Raw genomic sequence first — 27327 nt, 5'->3', positions numbered from 1 at the left:
CCATTCCTCAAACCTCAGGTAGAGCCGCTCAAATAAAAAAGTCACTGATAAGCTGCAGCTTTTCAGCTCTACCTGTTTAAAAATAATAGTAGCAAGTATCTGCAAGCATTACGGAGCTTCAAGTGATATGAGTGGCATCCAGACTGCAAGTTTGCTTGAAGTTTAAGGAAAGTGAGCCCAGCCAGTGTGGGCCAGTGGTTGAGCATCGGACCCATGAACCAGGAGGTCATGGTCAGAGAACATGCCTGTGTTGTTAGGGGGCGTGCAGGAAGTAGCTGGTTGATAAATTTCTCTTGTCACTGATGCTTCTATCTCTCCCTCTCCCATACTCCCTGAAATCAATTAAAAAATAAATAATTATATATATATGAAAGAAAGTAGTAACCTTGGAAGCCAATGAGTGTGCCAGGAAACGCATGCAATGAGCCAAACACAGAGCAGAGTTAGGAAAACACTCTGGGATGCTCTGAGAGCAGAACTTATACCACTTACAAGTTATAGAAAACCAAAGTTATAGTAACTGGTAAGAATTGCAATGTAGAAAACAAGCTAGAACATGCACATGCTGAATATTTCCTTACCTCATCTGCCATGAGTCGCTTCAGAGTCTAGGAAATGGGAAAAAGGAGGGAGAAGAGAGATCAGTGAAATGCTGGGAAACTTCCCAAATACCGGATGAGTTGGGAGAAAAAAGAAGAAAAAATTCCTGGAAAGGATCGAAGTGACTTCCCACAAGCTAAAAGATTTCTGCCCAACTATTCCTTAGCACGTTCTCTTAAGTAAGAGGCAAAAAGAATTTTAAGATCACTAACATATGACTCATTGAAGAAAAAAGAAAGAGAGACCTGAAAGGACTCTGAATCCAATAAACAATGAACCTATGAAACATGCACAATTTTATTGATAAATAAGGAAATGCAAACTAAAACTACAATGAAATATCATTTTGCACTCACCAAGATTGGAAAAAAGTTTCATGTCTGTCAGGTCACAGAGCAGGGGAAGCTCTCACACATTGTTGGCAATGTAAATTGCTATGGCCACTTTGGAAAATAGTATGAGCATTATCTAGTAAATTTAATATACCATACCTCAACAAATTGATTTTTATATATCTACTCTGTAGAAACTTGCACATATATAGCAGGATGCACCACACCAACTCCATTCTCCATATTATATATTCAAGAGTAATCTTTCTAAAATGCCAAACTGTCCATTTTATTCCCCACTTAAAACCCTTCAATAGCTCCCCACTGCCCTCACATCAAAATCCAAATTCCTTAGCAAGGCATATAACATTTCTGGATTCTTTCCCTCGACTCATCTCTCAACAAACCCTCCACCTCAAACTCTCTGGGCATCTTGAACCAGCCACAGGTTCCAAACAGATGATGCTGTCTCCCCACCGACTTTCCCCAGGCTGCTGCTTCCCTCAGCCTAGACTGTGCCTTCAAGGCTAACTCCAAGATGCCCTACAGGATGACACCTCCTCTCACTGGACAGGTACTGTTCCTTGTGTTTCCACAGTAATTGGTACTTGTTTGTCACACAGAACTAGTAGAGGATTACAATTGTCTTTTGATTGTCTGCCTCCTCTATCTTTTTCCAAACTCAATTCCTTCAGGGCAGAGCCTGAGACTTAGTCATTAAATCTTCTATGAACAAATAACATAACCTGGGACTGCTTGCCTAAAATAACATTCCCTGGAGAAGCCCTCAAATATATTCCTCCTCTTCACTGTATCAGTGAAGAAACTGAAGCTCAGACAGGTGGAGTAAATCACTGAGATCACATGATTAGGGGCAAGCTGGGTAGAAACTCCAGTCTCCAGATTCCAAAGCCCAAATCACTGTATTCCCCTAATTCTTCTACCTTGTTCCATTTAATGACTACTCTTGCTTTTAGATACAAAAACAAACATATTTTTTTTTAAGAAGAAAGGTAATAGTTTCCCTTGGTGCATCATTAAAAACAGATTTAATTCTTTAAAAAAAGAATCCATGTTTTAGTTCTCAGTTTGAGTAAGGAGAGCAAAAAATGATCCATGCAGGATAGAAGCTGCATTTCCTCCACTACTCCAAGAGAGGGCAGCAAATGTCAGCAAAATGAATCACAAAATTCTGTTTCAGAACTCCATACAGCACCTGAACAGCAAGTCCTATTCAATTATCGAAATGGAACTTTCAGCTAGAGTATATTGAGGGTGTAGGGTTTATTTATATAATATTGTGTATTTTCCTTAGAGATCCTATGTAAACTGGTTGCAAACAGTAAGATTTAAAAAGTTGTATCATTAGTTGTTTTATGGGTTCTCTGAGATACCAAACAAGAGGTTCCTAGATTATGAAAAGTAAAAAGAACTGCCCTGGCCGGTATGTTCAGTTGGTTGGGCATTGAAAGGTTGCTGGTTCAGTTCCTGGTCAGGGTACAGGCCTGGGTTTCGGGCTTGATCCCCAGTTGGGGGCATGCAGGAGGTAGTCGGATCTATGTTTCGATCTCACGTTGTTGTTTCTTTCTCTCTCCTTTTCTCTTTCTCTCAAAATCAATTTAAAAAGATTAAAAAAAAAAAAAGCTTTTTAATAAAAACGCTAATCATTTCAACCCACCTCTAAATGCTTCCACTCTAACTACTGACCTTGTTGACTAACAATTCTCTTCTGCCCCCAAACCAACCCCTTAACTCTCCTAGCCTGTCTGCACTAAATACTTCATCTTCCTGTCTCTCCTATTGAGTTTTCCACTAAGACTTTTAACTACAAATATAGAGACTAAAGGATATAAAAATACTGAATAAAAATTTTTAATATCAAAATCTGCTCATGAAAACAGATTAATAGAAACTTCCAGGTAAAAGATGGTACACTGAATTAAAACATTTAATTTTTCCCCTTCTTGAAACTCTTCTAAATCTATAGAAATTTTTAGAAAGAAAACAGTGCTGGAAGGAAGGAGGCTACAAGGTTGGAAAGAATAAGAAAAGCCTAATTGTAAGAAAATTTTGAAGCAGGGGAATTAATGGAAGGACTAGTGGTAAACCCATTACACCTAAGAAAGCCGAATCCTGCCCTGGCTTAGTGGCTCCACTAGATGAAGCATCATCCCATACACCAAAATGTTGCAGGCTCGATTCTTGGTCAGGGCACATACCTAGGTTGTGGATTCAATCCCCAGTTGCGGTGCAGGTGGGAGGCAACTGATCAATGTTTCTCTCTTACATTGATGTTTTTCCCTCTCTTTCCCCTCTCCTCTCTCTCTCTAAAAATCAATAGATATATCTTCAGGTGAGAATTAAAAACAAAGCAAAAGAACATGAGTCCTAACCAGAAGTAGGAAAAGCCAGTAACCAATCCAAAGTATACTTAAGAAACCACAAAAGGCTCACGAATTAGCAGCACCAGATATCTACAGAAATATGGGTTGGAGGGGGGACAGTAGGTTAAAAATAAGATTGGTTGAGAGCTGTTTCAGAAGCAGATCTGTAGATCTTCCTGTCCCTTCCACAACATGATACCTGAGCAGAAGTCTGGAAGTTTATTCTTAGAAGAGGTTAAAACAGAGGGTCTCTAGATTGGGGGATGCCAGGCTTAGTTGTGGATAGGATCCTATATTTAAAAAAACAATAAGTTAATCTACGCAAACTATATACTAAGACACCCAGCACTTTGCCCTTTCTATTGTAGTTTCTCAAACCCCCAGCAGCCAGCTCTTATCCTCAAGGCAGAGGGTTGGAAGAGTCTTCCCTGGGGAACTGAAAAATGACCCAAAGCTACTGACATGGTCTGAGTAGTCACCGAGCTCTGCGGTCCAATAGGGGAGCCACAAGCCACTGTCACTGCTGAGCACTTCTAATGTGGCGAGTGTGACTGAGGAAGGAATTCTTAATTTTTTAAATTTTAACAAAATTTAAATTTAAAAACTAATAAGTTAATGTTAAATTTAATATATTCAGAACACCCTTAGTATGTGAATCTACTTTTCACTTGTAAATTTTATGAAATCTAAATACACATCAAGTATTTTTTTAAATTGATTTCAGAGAGGAAAGGCAAGGGAGAGAGAGAAATATTTGTGAGAGAGAATCATTGATAGGCTGCTTCCTGCACTTCTCCTTCTGAGTATTGAGCCTGTAACCCAGGCATGTGCCCTAATCGGGAATCAAACCGTGATCTCCAGTTTCATAGGTAAACACTGAACCACTGAGCCACACTGGCCAGGCCCATCAAGTATTTTTTTACAAAAATTTAGCATCCAAATTGAGATGTGCTATAAATGTAAAATAAATACTGAAATTCAATAACTTAATATAAAACATAGAATGTAAAATATCTCAATAGTCCTGGCTGGTGTTGCTAAATGGTTAGAGAGCCAGGTACCATGCATGGAAGAATTGCTGGTTTGATTCCTGGCCAAGGGCAGGTACCTGGGTTGGAGGTTCAATCCCTGGCCCCGGTCTGGGCACATGTAGGAGGCAACCAATCGATGTGACTCACATTAATGTTTCTCTCTCTCCCTCCCTTCTTCCATTCTTCCTTCCCTCCCTCCCTCCCACTCTTCCTAAAAATCAAGGGGAAAATATCTTAGGGTGAGGAATAACAACAAAAAAATCTCAATAATTTATATATTTCCTACATATTGAAGTAATATTTTAGATATACCAAATTAAACAAATGATATTGTTAAAATTAATCTCACATATTTCTTTTCTTTTTTTTTTTTCTTTTTGCCTTTTCCTGTGGCTACTAGAAAATATGTAATTACATATGTGACTCACTTTATATTTCTATTGGTCCAGGTTGTCTTACAGTAAAGCACACAGACAGCAAGCCCTAGCCATCCAGACCTTCCAATCAGTTTAGTCCCTCATTTTTAAATATTAGCAGACAAAACTCAGGATTATCAGACATTTGAGGAAAGCTACTAATATAAAAGGGAAAAGAAAAAAAAAAAACACACAATTGCCGAAACCGATTTGGCTCAATGGATAGAGCGTCGGCTTGGGGACTGAAGGGTCCCGGGTTCGATTCCGGTCAAGGGCATGTACCTTGGTTGCGGGCATATCCCCAGTAGGGGGTGTGCAGGAGGCAGCTGATCGATGACTCTCTCCCAACGATGTTTCTATCTCTCTCCCTTCCTCTCTGTACAAAAAATCAATAAAATATATTTAAAAACAAACACACACACAGACACACAATTTATCATATAAATATTATATAAGAAGAAAAATTTTTAAAAAGCATTAATATCCACAAGAGAACACAATGCTATTTTATTTACTTATTTTTAAATATATATTTTTATTGATTTTTTTTTTTTACAAAGAGGAAGGGAGAGGGATAGAGAGTTAGAAACAATGATGAGAGAGAAACATCGATCAGCTGCCTCCCACACACTCCCCACCAGGTATATGCCCGCAACCAAGGTACATGCCCTTGACCAGAATCGAACCTGGGACCTTGAGTCTGCAGGCTGACTCTCTATCCACTAAGCCAAACTGGTTAGGGCAACACAATGCTATTTTAAAAAGAAATACTCACAATGGGGGGGTAAAAAGGAGATATATGTACTACTATATGTAATACTTTAAACTAGGGGTGTCGAACTCAATCAGAGAAGGGGCCAAAATCTAAAATCCAGCCTAAATCGCGGGCCGAATGGTTTACTGAACAGTCATAAACTGTCATTGTGATGGAAACGCAGCGGAGTGCAGTGGTGACAGCGCGGTGCGGGCCACATTGCAAGGCCTGGCGGGACGGATTTGGCCCGCGGGCCTTGTGTTTGACACATGTGCTTTAAACAATAAAAAAATAATAAAAATTAGAGAAAAGAAACATTCAGAGGAAAAAGAACCCTTAGAAGATGAAAATATGAGAACAGAAACTCAAGAGGCAACTCAATAAAGGATCGGAAGAAAGAATTGAGGAATCTCCTTAAAAAGTAGAGGAGAAAAATTAGAAAAAAGATAAGAAAATTAGATCAGTTTAGGAGGTACAATATCCAAATAATAGGAAAAAAACCAACAACAGAGGAGCAAATTATCAAGAAATAATACAAGAATAGTTCCTACTACTGAAGGATGAGCATCTAACAAAAAGGTCAAAAATAGATGACACAAAGGCATATCACGGTGATATTTCAAAACACTTGGAATATAAAGAAAATTTACAAGATTCGACAGAGAGGAAAAGTGATCATATACAAAGGAATCAGGCAAGCTTTGAATTTTTTTTTACATAAACCCAAAGGCGGATGGCAATGGAACAAGGCCTTTAAAATCTGAAGAAAAATAATTTCCAACCTAGAATTCTATATAACCAACCAAACTATCAACCAAATGTGAGTTCAGAACAGACATTTTTAGATAGTTAACCTTTCAAAAAATTTATCTCCATGTACCTCAGGAAGCTATTGTAGTATATGATCCACCAAAATGAGGGATCAACCCAAGAAAGTCGAAGACTTGAAATAGAGGAAATAGAACTAACACATGAAAGAAGTAAAGGGAATCCCTAAGACAAAGATTCCAGATGACTACTCTGTGCTAAAGAACACAATTAAAATGGTACCGACTGAGCCAGACAGACCCTCAAAGACTGTCATCACCATCAATCACTTTTGTTCTGGTTTTTGAAATTGACAATACCTTCTGAGCCTGATCCAGATTCTTAGACTGTCCAAACCATATGGCCCACTGGTATCCTCAGAAGGGACCCTTTTAAAACACTCAGAAAATCTAAGGTCAGACTGTGACTCCAAGACAGTATTCAGTTTACCTTCTCGTGGGCACCTCCATCTAACAGTGCCAATATTGACATTTACATAAAAAGTCTAGATTTTTTTTGCTTATTTATTCAATTTTTATAATCATCTTTCATTTCTATGCAAACAAATATTGATAGAAGGGGTAGGGCAAGATTTATTCCACAGAAATTTTTTATTCAACAGAATTAACGAGTAAATAAATTTCTAAAGATCATTAGCTGGTACAAGAAAAAAGCTGAACAAAATTGAGTTTAATAAAATGAGCTTCATCTTCTCCAAAAGATTCTCAGTATTACCAAATCATATTTTTTCAATTTACTCAAACTAACAGCATCAAAAATAAATATACTTGGCTGAGACTGCTCTGCAATAAGACCATCAATCAAGATAAAAATAAAAAGCTGTACCCTTAACTTGACTACTAGAGTAATTCAAGGCTCTGATTCAGTCACCACATCCTAATGTAATATGTGGCAAGATAAATCTTTTGCTTACCAATCTTCAGGAAATAAGAAACCTCCTAGATACTTTACAGTTTGGTTTCTTAAAGAAAATAAAAATTAAAAAGCCAAAAGGTCCTAAGGTATGCCCTATGAGGCCAAACTAATTAAAGTAAATGACTTAATGAGTTTTAAACACATTCTTATTAATTATCATATTAAATGCAAATGAACTATAAATCATCCTTTCCATAAATGGATTTATTGCAGAGGTGTATCTATTACTACTTCTACTTTTAAAAAGCTGGTTCAGTGGATAGAGAGTCAGCCTTAGGGGGCCTGCAGGAGGTAGCCAATCAATGATTCTCTCTCATCATTAATGTTTCTCTCTCTCTCCCTCTCCCTTTCTGAAATCAATAAAAATATATTTAAAAAGTGGGCCAATGGAACTAATCTTAGACTTTTGAACAGAGGTTCCCTATGTTTGCCAAGGAACAGAATTAGACCTATTATAAACTCAAGGATATAAGAAAATTCATCCAATGTACTGATTCATCTCTACCCAATTCCCTGAATCTTTAACTTTTCCCTCCAGTCAGAAAAAGGGCACAGAATTATCAGACATTTAAGGATGATCTCTTGGCACAGGATATTTATGTAACCAAACAAAGGTAATTAGGTAGTATCCTTAGCAGCAAAGAGGTTAGAAAGGATCTAATAAGAGAATATGATTAAATATTATTCTGAACAGAGTACACATTACATAGCAAAAAGTGTTTCTAACTCCTACCACAAGAACAGTTAATCATAGACAACAATCCCACAAACCATGTGACTAGCACATGGGTAACAGAAACCTACAACTATAAGCCTATATCTCAGGAATTTCTAAGATGTTCAGGCGACCTTATACAGGACTTTGAACTCTTGGCTAAGTGATGATATATCAAGAGAACACCATGAATGAATGCCACCTGGCCCTTACTCTGATGATTCTGGAGGTCCACAGATCCCTGTGCCTTATAATACCTATGAGAGACCTGGTGCATGAAATTCATGCCTGCGCCTTCTCACAGTCTGGGAGCCCTCGGGGGATATCTGACTGCCGGCTTAGGCCGATCCCCATGGAGAGTGGGCCTAAGCTGTCAGTCAGACATCCTTAGTGCTGCCATGGAGGCGGGAGAGGCTCCCACCACCGCTGCTGCGCTCACCAGCCCTGTGCCCAGCTTCTAGCTAAGCAGCACACCCCCTGTAGGGGCACACTGACCACCAGGGGGCAGATCCTGTATTGAGCGTCTTTCCCCTGGTGGTCAGTGCACATCATAGCTACCGGTTGTTCCGCCATTGGGCCGAAACCGGCTCTCTGACATCCCCCAAAGGGTCCTGGATTGTGAGAGGGCACAGGCCAGGCTGAGGGAACCCACTGGTGCACGATTCGGGCTGGGGAGGGACACAGGAGTTTGGCCAGCTGGGGAGGGACCACAGGAGGGCTCCCAGGCATGTTCGGCCTTTCTCACTCAGTCCCGATCAGCCGGACCCCAGCAGCAAGCTAACCTACGGGTTGGAGCATTTGTCCCCTGGTGGTCAGTGCCAATCATAGTGATTGGTCGACTGGTACTATCTGCCCCCTGGTGGTCAGTGCACATTTAGCCACTGGGCAACCAGTCAACTGAATGGCCCCCGTTGGTTGAGCGGCCTTAGCATATCATTAGCATATTATGCTTTGACTGGTTGAACAGCTGACTGGACGCAGGACACTTAGCATATTAGCTTTTATTATAATATATAGGATAATCACAATGCAATTCAGTAACTGCCTCAGAATACTCAATTCCTACCTCTTGCTCTTCTGACACCCACCCTTGCTCCATGGGCTAACTCAGTGTAAGGGAAATGTTTAGTGTGTTAGGTAGAATTCTAAGATGTCTCCCAAGATTCTTAGCCTGATGTATTTACCCTGTATAATTATCAAGACTGAAAATATGATAGGATATTACTCTTATGAGTAATTACTTGGCACAAATGATTTTTAAGAAAGGGAAAATTATCTATGTGGCCTGACCCAATCATATGCACCCTTTAAATTTGGGGGAAGAAGTTAAGAGGCACAAGGAATTAGCAGTGCTCCACTCACTTCTGGCTTGAGTATGAACGGGGCCAAATGTCAAAGATTACTTCTAAGAGCTCAGAGCCAGCAAAGAAACGGGCCTCAGCCCTATGACTTCTAGGAATTTCATCCTGCCTACAACCTGAATGAGCCTAGAAGCAAATTTCCCCCCAGCACCTGCAGATGAGAACTGGGTCAGCTGACACCTTAATTTCAGCCCTGAGATACTGCAAACCCAGCCACGCTGTTCATGATGGACTTCTGACCAATGGAACTGTAAACTAATCAACGGATTTTGTTTTAAGCTGTTGGTTTTGTCACATAACACGAGGAAACTAATACATTAAGCCAACTGTCAAAATCTAGAATTTATCTAGAACTCTGACTAACAGAAAAAGACCATTAGTCCTGTTTGGGTATGTGTGTTTTTTTTCCTGTCATCCTACAAAACTACAGATATGATTTTGAGCTAGTCACTTTAATTATTCATTTATTAAAAAAAAAAAAAAACACGCCGGGACCGGTTTAGCTCAATGGATAGAGCGTCGGCTTGGGGACTGAGGGGACCCTGGTTCGATTCCGGTCAAGGGCATGTACCTTGGTTGCGGGCATATCCCCAGTGGGGGGTGTGCAAGAGGCAACTGATCGATGACTCTCTCTCATCGATGTTTCTAACTCTCTATCTCTCTCCCTTCCTCTCTGTTCAAAATCAATAAAATATATAAAACAAAACAAAACAAACAAACAAACAAAAAACAGACACACCTCTTGAGATCATAAAATGGAATGATGATATCTCATTCTGTAAAGGCAACTGTGCTGTTATTACTACAGAAAGACTTGTAAAATACACACTTGGTGACTTAACTAGTTGTCACTGCACTTCAAAAATATGATAGGAAAAAAGCTATTCCTCATCTATAAATTGTACACTTAGCCACAGTCAATCATTTGGCAAAAAACAAACAAACACTAAAGCACTTACTCAAGCCAGGCTCTAAGTATTTTATATCAGATCCTTCTTCAGACCATTTATTGTTACTGTTTCTGTGAACAATATTGTAAGTTGTTCAGGGGCAAAAACCCTGTCTTGTTCATTTGATATGCCCAACATTTAATAAGTATTTTAAAAATTAGCATCACTGTATGTTTAGGAGCATCATCTTAAGCACAGTATATATTCATTCATTCATTACTTCATTCAAATTGAGGAAAAGTATCAAGTCGAGGTTTATGACAGTACAGTATGATTGTCATCGACAGCTCAGAAACTATCAGACCAAACCTTCAAAAGTAATGTCTTTCCCTATGAATGAGAGCAGGGGATCCTGATTGTTGTTTCAGCCCCCATGACACATTGGTTAGTTGTCGCTGGGGAAAAATAGCCAATCAGGGGACACACGTCACATAGAGTCTTCCACCTCCTTCGAAGAGCAATAAATCCTTAGTAAAGATATAGGTTCCATATGGTTAAAATGGAAAGTGTCACTGCAGCCAATGACAATTTTCCTTCAAATCCTAATCTACCTACCCAAGAAACACCAGGTAAGGCATCTGCCATTCAGAATCATACAGAACAGAGAGCAGATTGTTTATTCAGCCCACAAATAGATTCATTTATTTATTCTATCACAGGACATTCAGTCCCTTAGGGCAGGGAGGCAATAGAAGGTTATAACATGGACTTGAATTCAGTTTCCAATGATTCCTTTTCCAGCTTTGCCACAAAGCATGCCACATTTCTACTAAAGTACAGTAGAGGCAAGGTAAGCTTTTCTTTTTATCTACCACAGTTTTAGTCTTCCTATCTTTAGGACTATGCTGTCTAGTGTAATTAGGACTAGAGAATAAATAATAAAGTGAATATAAAGCACTTTGTAGTGCAAAGTGCTTTATAAAAGTCAAATAATACATGAGAATGAAACCAATGAAACCTGCTAGTCTCCCTTCACTTCCCACACCTTATACTAGTACGAGTCAATTAGAACCACAGAGAAGTAGTGGATACCTTTAAATGTAGAGACATTCCCTTCCATTTTAAAGGAATAGCCCAAGAATGACATAGAATGAGTCAATATCTCATCTACCATTCACAGAGAAACAAAATAAATTCTGACATCACTACTTATTGGTACCAACATCCTAAACAGGAGTTGTGTAGAACTGAAGCAGTCCCTTTAAAAAAGAAAATGAGTGTGTCGGAAGAAAGGAAGCCTAAAAGGGAAGCACAAAATGACAGGAAATATAAAGCTAATTTATATTAAGCTTTTTAAAATATTGTCCTGTAAAGCTAACTTAACATTATAAAGTTAAGGGTGTTTAAGGGAAAGAAAACTGACGATTACCCAGCAGTCCCCAGGAATGGGGAGAGCACACTCATATTCTCCAAGATCACAAAGGGAAATGTGCTAAAGGAGTAAGTCAGACTCTAGCAGTTCATTCATTTAGTTCCACCTGGCCTCAGCATCCTCATAGCTAAACTCAGTATGGGAGCGCTAAACTGGTTAGAATTCACCCAAGAGAAAACAAAGGGAACATAGCAGAGGGAAATCTAAGATCTTCTATTAAAGAGTTCAGTCTGTCTCTGCCTTCCAGATACCACCCAGGGAACCCTGAAAAATCCCAAGCAGTGACACATGTCAAGTACAAGTTAGAAAGGCCATATAAAAGCATTAAGTAACTTTGATCCATTTCCTGTTTCAATAATTTGCTTAGAGATTTGAAATAATTTCCTTACAAATTAAAAACAACAAACTCAGTTTTCTACACAACTGTCTAAAACTACTTGTGAGAGTCTGTTTTCCAATAAACCACATTTCCTGACTATAATTCAAACGAGAGGAAAACTATCTGACTATTAGGATTCAATCCTCTGAGAGGTCCAAAAAATGTTCTAATATAGTAAGCAATCCTCTGATAGTCTAAGAAGGCAAGTCTCTTGCGGGAATGTTTTGCATCTGGCTTAGCTCATCTTGAGGCCCTGGGACTGGCGTAGCCTGCATCCTAGATAGCTGATAGCCTAGAGAAGGGAAGTCCGCTCAGGTTTCACTATTCCAGCTCAGCAGAACAGGTGGAAACCAGGCTGGGAACATTGCATCCCACCTCGCCCATCCACACAAGCTGCCAGCCCCTGGTACTATGAAGCACTCATGCGCTGGACAAACGAGCTGCCAGTAGAGAAAGTGCTCAGATTCTGGAAGTCCTAGTTTCCTATCAAGAATCAAAAGTGTGGCGGACATGCCATCTCCTTTGCTGCCAGGAAGGAGGTGCACATATATAATCTGTCATCTGTTGAAAGAACAGTAAGCAAGGCTTTCTTCCTTTCAAACATTCTAAGGTTCTGATGAAACTTTAGAGTACAGATATAGAAAGCAATAACTAATGGTAATCTATTTTTCCAAATTTCAACCTATTTCTCAAGCTCCAAATACTGATACTTGTTCTTTACTTTCTTACTAAGCTTCTCTCTTTACTGCCTGAGTTTAGAGAAGATGGTGATTGCTCCTTTAAAATCGGGTGTTGTCCATTCATTTGGAAACAGTGACTCAGGAATGCTGTTTCACAATCTCTGTAGCAACTGGCTTCTCCCATGGTGTTATGTCAGTAGCAGGACGTCTACTCTTCCTCAAGGGTGGACCACCCGTCTGACACACCCAAGGCCTGGTAGACAGGAAGTTCCTGCACTGACACTATTTTTACCTACGGGAACCAAATAGGAGGCCACCTTGTTTTAAATCTCATTCTCAAGCTCTTCATTTCTAAATGATGGTTACACCTTTTTCCCCCCCTTCTCTCTCTCTTCACACTATTCCTGAACACACAGAAATAGTCACAGCCTACGGATAATAGCTTAACTGATCCAAATATTACATTACTACTCAAAAAGCCAGATTTGATCTTATGAAACCATAGTAAACATTTTCTGACCTTTTCAAATCTAGAAGATTTTGAGAAAATCTTCAGTTGTGGGAGAGCATGGGAGAAATATCATTACTCCTCCGTCAATACCAGTAATGTTAACAAAAGAAAATAAGTTCCTTCTAATACTTCTAGCAAACATAGTTATATGGAATTATGTCTAACATAAACATATACAGAACAGAATGCCAGAGTACTTAGACTCCAAAGAGATTTCCATGTTTCATGTATTTTTCTCTTTGGTTCTATTTAAAAATAACTATAATTTCTGGAAAACAAGGTAGGGGATTGTTTTTCTATATTTTTGTACATATTTATATTTTCTTAGAAAAAATGTGATCACTTTTATAATAAAAATACACTTCCATTTCAAATAAAAGTAGCAATTTTCAAAGATTAGAAAGCTAGGAAATGTTTATGGCATTATTTTAAAAACAGAAAGTGTATAAACTATAATTGCAATATTATAAAATATATGTGCATAAAGATAATTACTAGGATATTCAAATACTAAGTAAAATAGAAATAGGGAATTATCAGATACTCTTATTTTGAAAATCTACATATGTGTCTTTTCAAAAAAAGGATTAAAAATTATTAGTACACCCTAGCCCAGTGGTTCTCAACCTTTCTAATGCCTCGACCCTTTAATACAGATCTTCATGTTGTGGTGATTCCCAACCATAAAATCATTTTCGTTGCTACTTCATAACTGTAATTTTGCTACTGTTAATGAATCATAATGTAAATATCTGTGTTTTCTGATGGTCTTAGGCGACCCTGTCGCAACCCACAGCTTGAGAACTGCTGCTGTGGAGCCTAACATGAGGAGCTGTATTAAAGGATCGCAGCATTAGAAAGGTTGAGAACCACTACCAAACCAGTTTGGCTCGATGGATAGATAGTCAGCCTGCAGACTGAAGGGTCCCAGGTTCGATTTCAGTCAAGGGCACATGCCCTGGCTTGAGGGCTCAGTCTCCACTGGGGAGCGTCCAGGAGGCAGCCAATCAATGATTCTCCCTCATCATTGATGTTTCTCTCTCTCCTTCTTCCTTCCTTTCTGATATCAAAAAAAATAAAAATAAATTATTAGTACAGCAGCTAAAAGCAACATGATCCAATTCTCATATTCGAAATGCACACCAGCCAATGTCACCCCAATACTAAATTATAATTTAAAAAATTCCCACTAGCATCTACTCTTTTCCAGCAGTACTTTGCTTTAAGAAACATTCTGGGAGGACACAGTTACAAAATTTAGGGGTGACAATGCAATGTGAGAAAGAATAATGAATAGTTAGTGAAGTCTAAAAGCTAGTTCAACCTAATTACATGATCTTGAGCAATTTAGTACCTGTAGGCCTCAATGCCCTCCTCATTTTAAGATGAAGAGGCTTAGTCAAATCATTTCCAGAGTCTCTTCAAAGGCCCTAAAACACTGTGCTTAGTTACTAGCTGCTCTTTTTTAGGGCAGCCCAATGCCTGCTGCTTGCCCGATAGTGCATATCCTACAGTGGCTTCTCACCACTTCTTCTTGTGGTTTCAATCACAGGAAACAGACGTCACCCATGGGCCTAGAAGTAACGAACAAGCCCTGGCGGATACGAAGAGCTGCCAACTAAGGACAACTCCCATCTCTTTAAAATACAACAATAATAAAATCACTAGAAACCTCTATGCCTAGGGAGACTTCATAAAAACTATCACAACTAAAAATATTATTGGAGTCCCTATGCAAGCATGATGAAATAATTTTGGAACAGTCCAAACTATTTTGCTTCTATGGCCAAATGAAGTAACTCCATAGCTATGGGTAGCTGTATATGAGGTTAAGAAAAAAAACAACACACAAAATAGGGCACCCCTATCCTATTGTCACTAAGGGTTTTTGTGAAGATCCAGACGAATCCTGAGGATACAAAGACTCATCCTTATCTTCTTTATTTCACACTAGAGGCCCAGTGCACAAAATTCGTGCATGGAGGGGGGTCCCCTCAGCCCATCTTGCACCCTCTCTAATCTGGGACTCCTCGGGGGATGTCTGACTGCTGGTATAGGCCAAATCCCGGGGATTGGGCCTAAACCGGCAGTCAGATATCCCTCTCACAATCTGGAACCACTAGCTCCTAACTGCTCACCTACCTGCCTGCCTGCCTGATCATCTTTAACTGCTCCCCCACCCACACCCTGCTTGCCAGGCTGATCACCCCTAACCACTTCTGCCTGCCAACCTGATTTCTCCTAACTGCCCCCACCAGCCTAGTCATCCCCAAATGCTCCCCCTGCTGGCTTGGTTGCCCCACACAGCCTGCTGTTCAGGCCCCACACAGCCTGCTGTTCAGTGGTTTGGTCATCCCTTACTAACCCCCCTGCTGGACTGGTTGCCCCATGCAGCCTGCTGTTCGGTTGTTACTGTGATGGCATCCTGGAAAATTTGCATATTCCTCTATTATTGTATAGATTCTACGTAAACCTTTCTGTAGCCATGAAAGACTGTGATAATAATAGATTCATATAATATGGGGAATTAGCAGCCAGTCACTTTAAATGTATGTTAGCAATTCCTAGAGCACTGGGTCAAATATTGCTGTCAATTATAATGATAAAAGTTGGCAGCCCTATACTGTGGAAATTAATGCAGAGACTTTTAATCCTATAGACATGTTCCTTCATTAAACTCAAGACAAAATTACAAGATACTATCTCCAGAGACAGGTAATAATTTTTTCTCAAGAGTTCTTCTGGCTGGATATGGTTACATTAGTGGTTCTCTCTTCCTCTCAGTTATCTTGGTAAGAGGATTAATGTTTTCAAAACTGCCAATCTCCTACATTAGAACACAGAAACAGAGAGCTTTGAAAATAATCTCAAAATTCCCAACTAAAACTAAAATACATAAAAGGATATTGCTAACATGAGCTAAATACTACCACTGTTAAACACTTTACAAGCTAGATAAATTAGACTCTCCAAAACAGACCCTTATTTTGCATTCAAGAAAGACTAAAGAACACCTCAAGTAAGCATGCACTCAAAACCTATACTACACTGTACCAGAGAATGCTTAAAGAAACAAAAGGGCCTAAAGATAGACTCAGATTGTTTGCACAATGGAGTTTCCTACCTGAGCCCATTATTTGCCTAGCTGAAGAGAATCGCATCTTTTAAAATCTAATCTCTGGCAATCTGAAAATAGGGAGGTATTAAAATTGATAAGGACTGGAAATTAAACAAACTTAGCTCTCTAAACTCCATCTAAGCAGCAAAAATGATTTGTTGGAAGTTTAACACTAATCAATTCATGTTTGTGGATAACTGTCACCATGACACATTCACATGGCCAAAATTTCACTAACATTCATCATGCTGTGCTACAAAATGCTAATTTTCAGTCCTGCTTTCTGCAGGTTTCTACAGAAAGAGAATTTAAAAGCCTTTCCTAGGACTAAAATAATCTTGATGAAGTGACTTCACCTTTCTTAAATGATTTCTCTCCTACTAATCCTCTTGACTTCTATAACTCGGCCATTTCACTTTACTATAGCCACACATTCATACCTCTGAGCCTCTATTCACACTGCTCCCCACCCCATGAAATCCCTCCCCCTCTTCTCTACCAATCCTTTGATGTCCTTCATAGCCCTCATCTCCTATGAAGTTGTCTTGCCCACAACTCTAATTTTACTGAAAAAGACCAAGAAAAATGGAGTAGTTTGCCTAGAGTTCATATGGTCAAACAGTAGCAAAGTCAGACTAAGCACAATATGTGGAAAGCATAGGGCAGTGGGAGTGGGAGACAGGGGTGCTAGTCCTAGGTCTCGTTGTAAATTCAGACAGATCACTTCTCCAGGCCCACATTTCTCAATCTACAAATAAAGGATTTAAGCTGAGTAATTTTTAGCATCCTTTTCACCTCTAGCAATCTATCAGCCTAGGTCCTCTGACTCAGTCCAGTACTGTTTCCACTTAATACCTTCACTTCTCTACAACTTTTCAAGTCTATGCTCACGGCCTTAGAGCTTTCTCCCACCCATTCTTCTACAAGCCTGGCTGATATTACAATCTTTAAAAAACAAGGTCTGAACCTAATAAGACAAACACATGACTTCTGGATCTTGAAACTTTTGGATCTAGAAAGATCCATGTAGATTCAGATAAAGAGAAACGATTCTTTACTCTTTGCCAGTCATGCAGAAAAATCCTAGTTCCAGGTACCTGGATCTCTGTGGCAATGTTAATTATTAACCTGAGTCAAATAACTGCAAGATCTAAAGAGCAAACTTCTGCAGTCTTCCGACTCAGAAGAGACTCTGAAATTGGTCATTTGCAATCCGTACAGGCAAGTGTCATGGCCACAAAAAGAGGTCTTTAGGAAAGCCATGTGCTAATTCTAAAATACAGAAAAGACACCTAGAGAGAGAGTCTAGCAACAGCTTCCTCCTCCCCAACTCTATTTGTAAACTGCTCTCAGCAATTTAAACAATTAAAATTCCTGGCAGGTGATGCTGTTCAGGCTGTTTAGCTTACAAAAAGATAAGGTTATCTTTCAAAATATAGTAGTTTAGACAACTGCTTAACTCATGAGTCAGAAGATAGGTTTTGCATGCACTGCAACAGCTACTTTTTCATAACTATGATAATAAAGGTTTAACTAAGATTCTTGCAATGGTTTCAAAGTCTAAATTACTAATGCAAAAAGCGGTTAGGCAATTAGCCACTGCACTTTGTACATCTAGATCCAATATTTCTTTCCTACAAGTTGAACTGGAAGAGAATCCAGTTTTAATGGACTGCAGTTGTCAAAGGACTCCAAAGAGATAATCAAAACTGTCTAAGAAATTCTTAGCAGTGAATACTCTTTTATACTACAGGCACAAAAACTGGACATGTGTAAACTGTCAGTACAACGTGGTGAATAAGAACATAGGTAGTTTTTTTAATTAGCTAGACCTAGGTATACGACCTAAAGCAAGTTGCTTGAACTCACTGAGTTTCAATTTAATCACCTATAAAATGGTAATAATAACAGTGCCCTATTTTATAAGGATGATCTAGAGATTAATGGGATGGATCTAAAGCTCTTTAGCACAGTGCTAAGGCTATAGTAATATGCAACAACTGTTATTATTACTTAGTGTTATTGTTACTATCACTCCCTGTTCTACCAGGCCTCTTCAAACTACGGCCCGCAGAGGAGTCTGATCCGGCCCGCCAGGTTTTTTGGGCAGTGAGCACAGCCGAGGTGTTACAGTAGGAATTAGTAGTTCATATAGTCCGGCCCTCCAGCTCTCTGAGGGACCGTGATCTGGCCCCCACTTTAAAAAGTTTGAGGACCCCTGTGACTAGTCTGTAATGAATCAATCTATAAAAATGCTGTTCGCTAATATTTATACATAGGAAGGCAGGCATTATACAGCCTTCAGCACACTGAGTAAACAAAAACAGAAGTTTTCTAATACCACATAAGATGAAATAGCTTCCAGAATAAATGGGGTCTCAAAGGTCCCCAATCCTGAGTGTCAGAAATGTTCTGTCTTGCCTCCAGTGAAAATCAAACCCCAAAAGGAATATGTGAAATAACTCAAATCTGCACCGTGGAAAATAGAATTTAAGAGCTAACTCTAGAAAAAAGCAAAAAAGAAAATCATAGAGACCATAATTTCAGCAAAGATTTTTTAAATATAACACAGAAGAATATGAAAAAATTGGACTTCATCAAAATTAAGCACTTTTGTGTTTAATTAGAATCTTTAAAATACACTTAAGAATATGAAAAGGCGCCAAAACCGGTTTGGCTCAGTGGATAGAGCGTTGGCCTGCGGACTGAAAGATCCCAGGTTCGGTTCTGGTCAAGAGCATGTACCTTGGTTGACGGCACATCCCCGGTAGGGGGTGTGCAGGAGGCAGCTGGTCGATGTCTCTCTCTCAACAATGTTTCTAACTCTATCCCTCTCCCTTCCTGTCTGTAAAAAAATAAATAAAAAATATTTTTTTTCTTTTCTTTTAAAATATATTTTATTGATTTTTTACAGAGAGGCAGGGAGAGTTAGAAACATCGATCAGCCACCTCCTGCACACCTCCCACTGGGGATGTGCCCACAACCAAGGTACATGCCCTTGACCAGAATCGAACCTGGGACCTCTCAGTCCTCAGGCTGACACTCTATGCACTGAGCCAAACCGGTTTTGGCAATAAAAAAATATTTAAAAATAAATAAATAAAAAGAATAAGAAAAGGCAAGTCACAGGAAGACTATTTGCAAAACCAACTTATAACAAAGAACTGGTATTTTTATTATAAAAAATATTTTAAACTAGAAGCCTGGTGCACAAGACTCGAGCACTGGGGATGGGATCCCTCAGCCTGGCCTGCGCCCTCTTGCAGTGTGGGAGCCCTTAGGGTATGTCTGACTGCCTCTGAGGTGGGAGAGGCTCCCACCACCACCATTGTGCTTGCCAGCCATAAGCCCGGCTTTTGGCAGAGCAGTGCTCCCCGCGTGGGAGCTCACTGACCACCAGGGGGCAGCTCCTGCGTTGTGTCTGGCCCCTGGTGGTCAGTGCACATCATAGCAACCAGTTGTTCTACTGTTTGGTCTATTTGCATATTAGAGTTTTATTATATAGGATAGGAAAGGATAGGATGGGGAAAATTTTTGGACACTTCAAGGAAGATATACAGATAGCAAATAAGTACATGAAAAGAGGCTCAACATCATCAGGGAAATGCAACTTAAAGCCACACTGAGATACCAACTGTATATCCACTTGGATGGCTAAAATTTAAGACTGATCAAGAGTAGGCAAGAAACTAGAGCTCATATACTGCTTGTGAGAATGTAAAACAGTACAACCACTTTGGAAAACAGGCAATTTCTTTAAAAAGTTAAACATAGTCCTACCATATAACTTAGTATTCTACTCATACATATTTACAAAAGAAAAATGAAGGCATGCATCCAGATAAAAACTTGTACATGAATGTTCACAGCAAAAACAAAACAAAACAAAAAAGCTGGAAATAGCCCACATGACTACGAAAGGTAAATGAATAAACAAATTATAGTAAATCCATACAATGTGATATTAATCAGCAATAAATAAAAAGAATGAGCTATTCATAAGTATAACACTATATTATGCTAAAAGAAGTCAGAAGAAAAGGTTCATACTGTATGATTCCATTTACATAAACTTCTAAAAAATACAAACTAATCTATAGTTACAGAAAGCAAATCAGTGTGGGGAATGGGGGAAGGAAAGATACAAAGGGGCAGGAGGAAGCTTTTGAGGGTACTGAATATATTCATAAACCATACTGTGGTAATGATTTCACAAATTGTGCACTAAATATATGCAGCTAATTGTATGTTAATTATGTATCAATAAAGCTGTAAGAAAAAAAGGGGGGGAGGGGGAAGGGCTGGCAAAGGCTCTATGGCACAAAACCCCTGATAAAGTGTGAGAGCCCTGGTCAGTGTGGCTCAGTTGGCTGGAACATCATCCTGTACACCAAAAGGTGGTGAGTTCGGTTTCCAGTCAGGGCACATACCCAGGTTATGGGTTCAATCCCTGGTCAGGACACGTGTGGAAGGCAGCCCATCAATGTTTCTCTCAAATCGACGTTTCTTTCTCTCTCTCTCCACCTCACCCCCTTCCTCTAGTTTTAAAAATATATATTTTCTTGATTTTTTTTACAGAGAGGAAGAGAGAGGGATAGAGAGTTAGAAACATCAATGATAGAGAAACATCGATCAGCTGCCTCCTGCACACCCCTTACTGGGGATGTGCCCACAACCAATGTAACGTGCTCTCGACCGGAATCGAGCCTGGGACCTTTCAGTCCGCAGGCCGACGCTCTACCACTGAGCCAAACCGGTTTCGGCACCCCCTTCCTCTAAAAATCAATAAAATTAAAAGAGAAAGAAAAGAAGTGAGGGTTAGTTACCTTTTTTACTTGATCCTAAAGTTCTAACAACAACAAAAGGCAGCTATATCTGAGATGTAGGCCCACTATCAAAGTATACTCCTTGGCTTTCTGTGACATGTAGTATAAAAGAAGGTTTATAAATCACCCTCTGTTGGATCCATAAAGTATGTTAACTCTTAAATTAAACTACAAATCCTATGTCTAGAACAGGAAATAAGTCACATAATCAGAAATCCAATCAGGTCATCATGAACTCTAGCTGTATCTGCTACCCTAACAAAATGCCGAAGTAGCTAGTGCCTAAAGACCACTCATAACCACCACCAAGAATGGAATTTCCCATCTTCCATGTAAGAATGCTTCCACATAGAGAGCCAGTTTTTCCCCCCCCAATTTTTTCTGTCTCAGTTTCACAGCTTCTTGCATAGCTGTTTCTCTATAATCCCTTTCTACTACTCAAGCTATTCCAAGATCCTGAAATTTACTAAAGGAAATCCAAATTTCTGCTTCTCTTCCTTCCTTCATTCATCTAATTTCCATCCCTTAGCCCCCTGATGTTTCCAAACTACAACTGTAAGGATTGCTGCTAGGGGACTCTAAAATTTAAGACTGCCATTCATAGCAAGCTTTAATAATGAATGGAAGTAAGAATCTCAGAGTTGGAACAATGACTCACCCAGTTATCCTGTAACTGGTGGTAAAAATTGGTTAAAATACTGGTCTCATTATTTCCTTTTTCCTTCAGTAATTCTTTTACTTCCTTAAAAAGAATCCCTCGATTCTAAAAACTTTGTTTAAAAAAAAAAAAAGGTAAAAAGTAAAATGTTCATAGTGATTAAAATACTCTACTTCTCAATTTTAGCTTTGACATTTAAAAAAATTTTTAGTATCAACAGCTTTTACTGTTCTTGATTTCTCAAAAGCCCAGTTGTTCATGAAACTCGAACCTGACCATACAGAAGCAGGGAGGGAATAGAAACAAAGAGGGAGGGGAGGGTGGGCAGTTGGGCAAGGAGAGAGAACTGGCTTCGTCTCACCCAGCCCTAACTAGGAGCAAACACCCATTCTGCTGCTTGGCAAGAGGAGAATTTTTTTGCTAGTGCTTTCAAATAAAAGTGAGTGGGAATAGGAGGTCCAACATAATAAATAAAAAACACTTAAGTATTACAAAGTTTGTTTCAAAATGGGGATAACTTTTGTAGCTTGAATGATTTCAGCTAACTGAAACAAAATGGTAGGAAACACACCTGCATACAGAAATGCCATATAATGCCTATTATTTCTTGTTAATAAACATGATTTTAAACTGTTCTTCTAAATCACATATGGCGTAACCTTACCTTTTAAGCCTCTATTACATTCCAATAAAAATATAACACTCTCCAAGGATAACTTAGTAATCCATTTATTAAATACACTGAGGGCCCCAGAGAATATCAAAAGGTTATTCTATCACACAGGAAATAAAATGAGTCTATTCTATTCTGACCCATGTGCCCATCAACAAAGTTAAATGACTTCTCACTTATTACTATTCTCTCAGCTTTTATAATAAACATAATTTATAGGTAATAACACTTTCAGTTCTTTTTAGAAAAGTATCCCATTTACCAAGTCTCCCAAGGCAGAGATTTTAATTTTGAAGCATTCCCTGAGGGAGCATTTCCTTTGAGACAAGTAGACGTGACATTATCAAAGTGGATCCTTGGGCTGTCTTTAGGGACCAGGCAGAAGGAAGGGCAGACATATTTAAGATATCATCCTGTCATCCCAAGCAGCTCAGTAACATTCCTTTTGGCTCCCCTTCCTTTTTCTAAAAGTAATCCCTGTGTTTGTCATCTTTAAAAAAACACAAAAACCACATGACTTGTATAAAGCCCTATGTACACTCCTTGGTATTCTGTGACCTTTTGTGTTAGTTAAGATCTCCTTGAGCTGAAACCGGTTTGGCTCAGTGGATAGAGCGTCGGTAGGGGGTGTGCAGGAGGCAGCTGGTCGATGTTTCTCTCTCATCGATGTTTCTAACTCTCTATCCCTCTCTCTTCCTCTCTGTAAAAAAATCAATAAAAATGTATTAATAAAAAAAAAAAGATCTCCTTGAAGAGAAGAAAAGCAGAAATCTGCATGAACAACTCCACTTCTTTTATATTCTCTACCTTTCCTAGTGTTTGCTTAAAAACCTGTCTGGCATCCTTCAGCTTTGACTGCTCTCATTTTGGACAGGGGTCTACAGTCAAACATTTATGCTTTCATTATTGCTTTGCTTTTAGAAGGGCATGAAACTGCAACCTGGTAATAACCCAACACAGGAATCCAAAATTAAACAAGATTTTTACAAGTATCTTCTATTTTCTCTAACCCAACACTGAAATTCATTTTTTACAAAGTTATGCTCCTGGCTAAATCAGGAAGCAATACTCTTGCTTAGAACGTATCAATTTCTTGATTATGTGAGAAGACGTGGAATCTGTAAAATTCAGGAATACTCCACAGCCTCCTGACATCCTGGTTATAACCCCCCTTTCATATTTCACAGTCTATTCAGCACCCACCTTCATCACTGCTGAAAAGTCAGAAAACTGTTCATGCGGAATTTTTCCCCTTCATCGTAAGAACTTCTGAGAGGAACTAGAATACTGCAGAGAAGGGATATTTCGTGGCCCAGGAGAAGAGAGACTCCTGAAGGACCAAGGGGAATACCAGGCAGCCTGGCCTCAGCCACACATCAGCATCTCCCACAACCACATTTTTAAAGATGCCCAACCCCTCTTTCAACTTACACTCCATGTCCTTTCCACACAAGGTGCCTCAGAGGTTAAGAGCAGATCTTGGGCAATCTAGGAGCTCTGTTTCTCAGGTTCTATACTTAGAACCTGCATAAGCCTGGAAAGAGATGTAGGAGCTAAAGGGATTAGGAACCCCTTGGATGCAAACAAATAACTTCCGGGCACACCAAGAACAAACCAGTGCAGTTTTATAAAGTGCATTCTTAATGGAGTTCCAGAGGATACACACTCTAGAAAAAGTGGAGGAGGCAAAAGTTGTGAGTTTGCTTTCCGCCTGCAGTTTGAGAAACCTGAGCCATGGGTAACAAAAGCACACCAGCAGTCTCGCCCACTCCACCCACCCACAGCCACAGACACAAAGAGAAGTGAATGCCTATTGCTTCTCACTTCCAGAGCTCTCCTAAAACGATCGATGAGGAAGACAGAATATCCCGATGCCTTGAGCTATATTATAGTTGGCAATAAAGGGGTTAAGTGGCTCTACTTTGCAATCCCCTAGCTGTAAATGCAATTCTCCTCCCTACCTGAGCGACATATTATTTTAAACTTAGCAAGTTAAGGGTTAAGACCAGCACCTCGGAAAGAAAAAGAGAACTTAGTTCAACTCCACCCTCTCTAAAGCAAATATCAACAACTTTGTGCCAAATCCACTCAGCATAGACAGAGCTCATTCATGGACCTTCCAAAAACAGGTGAACAGAAGTGGTTTCCTCAGGTGTCTCACTTCTCAGCACCACTTACACTTAGCAGATTCCACACATTTGTGAAACACAGTGTTAGATAAAACATATAAACTTCTATGAAGGGCTTGAAAAACATTTACAAGCCACAGAGGTCACTTATAAATCAGCAGGAATAGCTGAAACTGGGTGAGGAAGGTCAAACAGTAGCCATGGAAACAAAATCAAAACAAAAAGACACTGAAACAGGAGCAATATGGGCTCAGAAAGAAAGCTCTCCACCCTAGAGGGTCAATGCTTACCCTAAAGAAACGATTCTTTAGTTACCGCAGGGGAAGGTCGTCACTACCATTAACCCTCCATTTCTGGAAGGGGGCGTGGGGGGGGGGCTGTTTCACCAGATAAAACCAGAGTCACCCACAGCCTGTAAGGCACTGGAAAGGGCAGTTCAGTGGTACCTGCCTTGCTAGAAACATGCAGGAAGAGATGAGTCACTATTTTACTTCTGTTTAGAACTCTCCCCATCTCAACCCTCCATGTCCCAAAGCAACGTTATCTTCCTGATCCTATCACTTTATCCACCACCACCACCCCTCCCCCCCAAAAAAGGTGTGGAACAGGGTCAAAATGCTAAGGGACTGGGATAAGAGACACGAGAAAGAGGAAAGACTTAGAACCCATTTGATTAGCAGAAAGAGATACTGGGGTAGGGGGTGTGATTTACCCGGAAGAGAGGAATAAATAACTAGACTTACAACTAGCAAATAATGACGAAGATCCAAGTCCCTTTCCCTCTCTTGGACAGTCTCCCATAATTTCCAAAGCTTTTACAGTAAAAAAAAAAAAAAAAAAAAAAGGCAAAAACACATAGCTCCCTAGAGATATTAATGAAAATGATTCCGTGGGAGCAAGGGTAATGAAATAGATAGGATTCCAGGACTATCGCTATTCCCTGAGATCCCGGCTGGCAGCAATGGGCACCTGCGGAAAGCTATCCTCCCGGACAGGTAGGAAAGGGGACGCCAGCCTCCTGGGGGCACAGGGTGGACGAGATGGTGGTCCTGGGCAACGTTATGGAAAGCAACTCCATTCCTCACAAACTTCTTGGACTTGCAGCCTGACTTCCTCCCCAGGAGGGAAAGTTTATCGCCATCCGCCTAAGGTCAAGAAGGGCATACTCATGGGAAGTCCTAACTCCCTGGAAAGTGATAAAGCAACAGGGTAGAGCGACAGGCTCTCTGGACGGAGAAAGGCCGGCCGAGAAAACCAACTCCGGGCCCAGGGACCACGGGGCCTGGCCCCCGCAGGGGCACACGGCCAGGGGGGACGGAAGGCAGGTAGGGCCCAGCCAGGTAGCACTCCCGAGAGGAAGGATTATTCGGTGACACCGGGCCGAGGGCCCAGCGGGAGGGCTGGGCGGGAGGAAAGTTAGCAGGTGAGAGCGCCCAATCCGGGGGAAGGAAGTGACCTTTAGGAGAAGCAAATAAAACCCAGAAACACGGCGGGAAGGGGGAAGGGTAACAGGAGAAAATGGACTCAGAAAAGCACCGAGGACCCAGACGGAGAAGGTGTGTTGGGGTAATAACAGAGGAGGAAGAAAGGAAGTGGGGTGAGAGCAGAGAGATGGGGAGCTCCGCCTGGGCTCCGGGGGCGCAGGGCAGAGCGCGGGGGCCGGGGGCGGAGGGAGGTCCGAGATGGCCGGGCCAGAGGCGCGGGGCCGGGGGCCGGGGGACACGCCGGGCTCCCCGAGGTCCTGGAGGGGTAGGAGGAGGTCGGGCTGTGGAGCCCGGGACCCAGGAAAAGGAGAAAGCGAGGCGCGGGGGCGGCTCCCGAAAGCCAGGCGTGCGTCCCCGGGGCCGGCGGCGATCCCCGCGGGGAAGCTCCGGGTCCGGAGGGCGGTTGCCGGGCCGGGCTGAGGGAGCGGGGTGGGAAGGACACTCACAAATTTCTTGGATTTGCCGCCGTCGCCGCCCGCCGCGGGCAGCTCGTCCGGGCTCCGGCCCTTCTTCTTGTCCCGAGTCCCGCGGCCGGGCCCCAGGCCCCCGCCGGGCGGCTCCATGTCCAGGTTCGCTCCGGCCGGTCACCCCGCGCCCACACCGCTCCCACCGGCAGCGCCCAGCCCGCAGCCGCCGCCGCCGCCGCCCAGCAGCTCAGCCGGCCGCCGCGCCCCGCCTCATTAGCATGCCGGCTGCGCGCGCCTCATGAATATACAACGGCGACGCCTCGCTCCCGCCCGCCTGCCCCACTTCCGCCCGGACCCGCAGCCCCTACCAATGAGTGGAGGGAGGGGGTGGAGGGAGGCCGCGGAAGCTCGCTACCTGCCCCGCGGGCCTAACCATTCGCACCCACGTGGGGGGTGACGAGGGGGCGGTGCAGCCTCTCGGTGGCCGCAACCGCGAACGTCGCCCTCTGCTGGCGGAAGCGGCGCAGGCCTCCCCACTCACTCCCACGCAGAGACCACGTGGCTGTAAAGCCTGGACCTTCTCATCCCTCAGACCTCGGGCGTTATGTGAATCAGAAATCAAATGAGACTGTTATCTTGGCAAAAATGTAGTGCCAAGATATTAGTTTTCATGTGCACAATATCCATGAAGCATGGGGATGGGGGGGAGAGAAGGGGTGGAAAGTGGCAGTTAACCCTTTATTAAAAGCTATGTACCAAAAACAGAGTGATAGATGGAACTTGACAAGCTCTGGAGTTACACT

At 41.2% G+C, this 27327-nt stretch overlaps 1 protein-coding gene across 4 annotated transcripts in view; it reads right to left on the bottom strand.

Annotated features, from left to right (window-relative positions):
* DIAPH1 (diaphanous related formin 1) overlaps positions 1 to 26790 on the bottom strand; it is an 84686-nt gene extending 57896 nt beyond the window's left edge. The window contains exons 1-2 of one of the 4 annotated variants that reach the window (XM_036425277.2): positions 26564 to 26790; positions 582 to 608 (exon numbers count right to left, since the gene is read on the bottom strand). In XM_036425277.2, the coding sequence (XP_036281170.1) occupies positions 582 to 608; positions 26564 to 26680 (144 nt within the window). In that variant the 5' untranslated portion in view covers positions 26681 to 26790. The remainder of the gene's footprint in view (positions 1 to 581; positions 609 to 26563) is intronic. The other 3 variants (XM_036425279.2, XM_045576579.1, XM_036425278.2) reach the window with 3 other exon arrangements.
* Positions 26791 to 27327: the final 537 nt, after the last annotated feature.

The sequence above is a fragment of the Pipistrellus kuhlii genome, unplaced genomic scaffold (genome assembly GCF_014108245.1).
Source record: "Pipistrellus kuhlii isolate mPipKuh1 unplaced genomic scaffold, mPipKuh1.p scaffold_m20_p_8, whole genome shotgun sequence".
NCBI lineage: Eukaryota > Metazoa > Chordata > Mammalia > Chiroptera > Vespertilionidae > Pipistrellus > Pipistrellus kuhlii.
The sequence above is the reverse complement of the archived record's forward strand: the minus strand, read 5'-3'. Positions and strand labels throughout refer to the sequence as shown.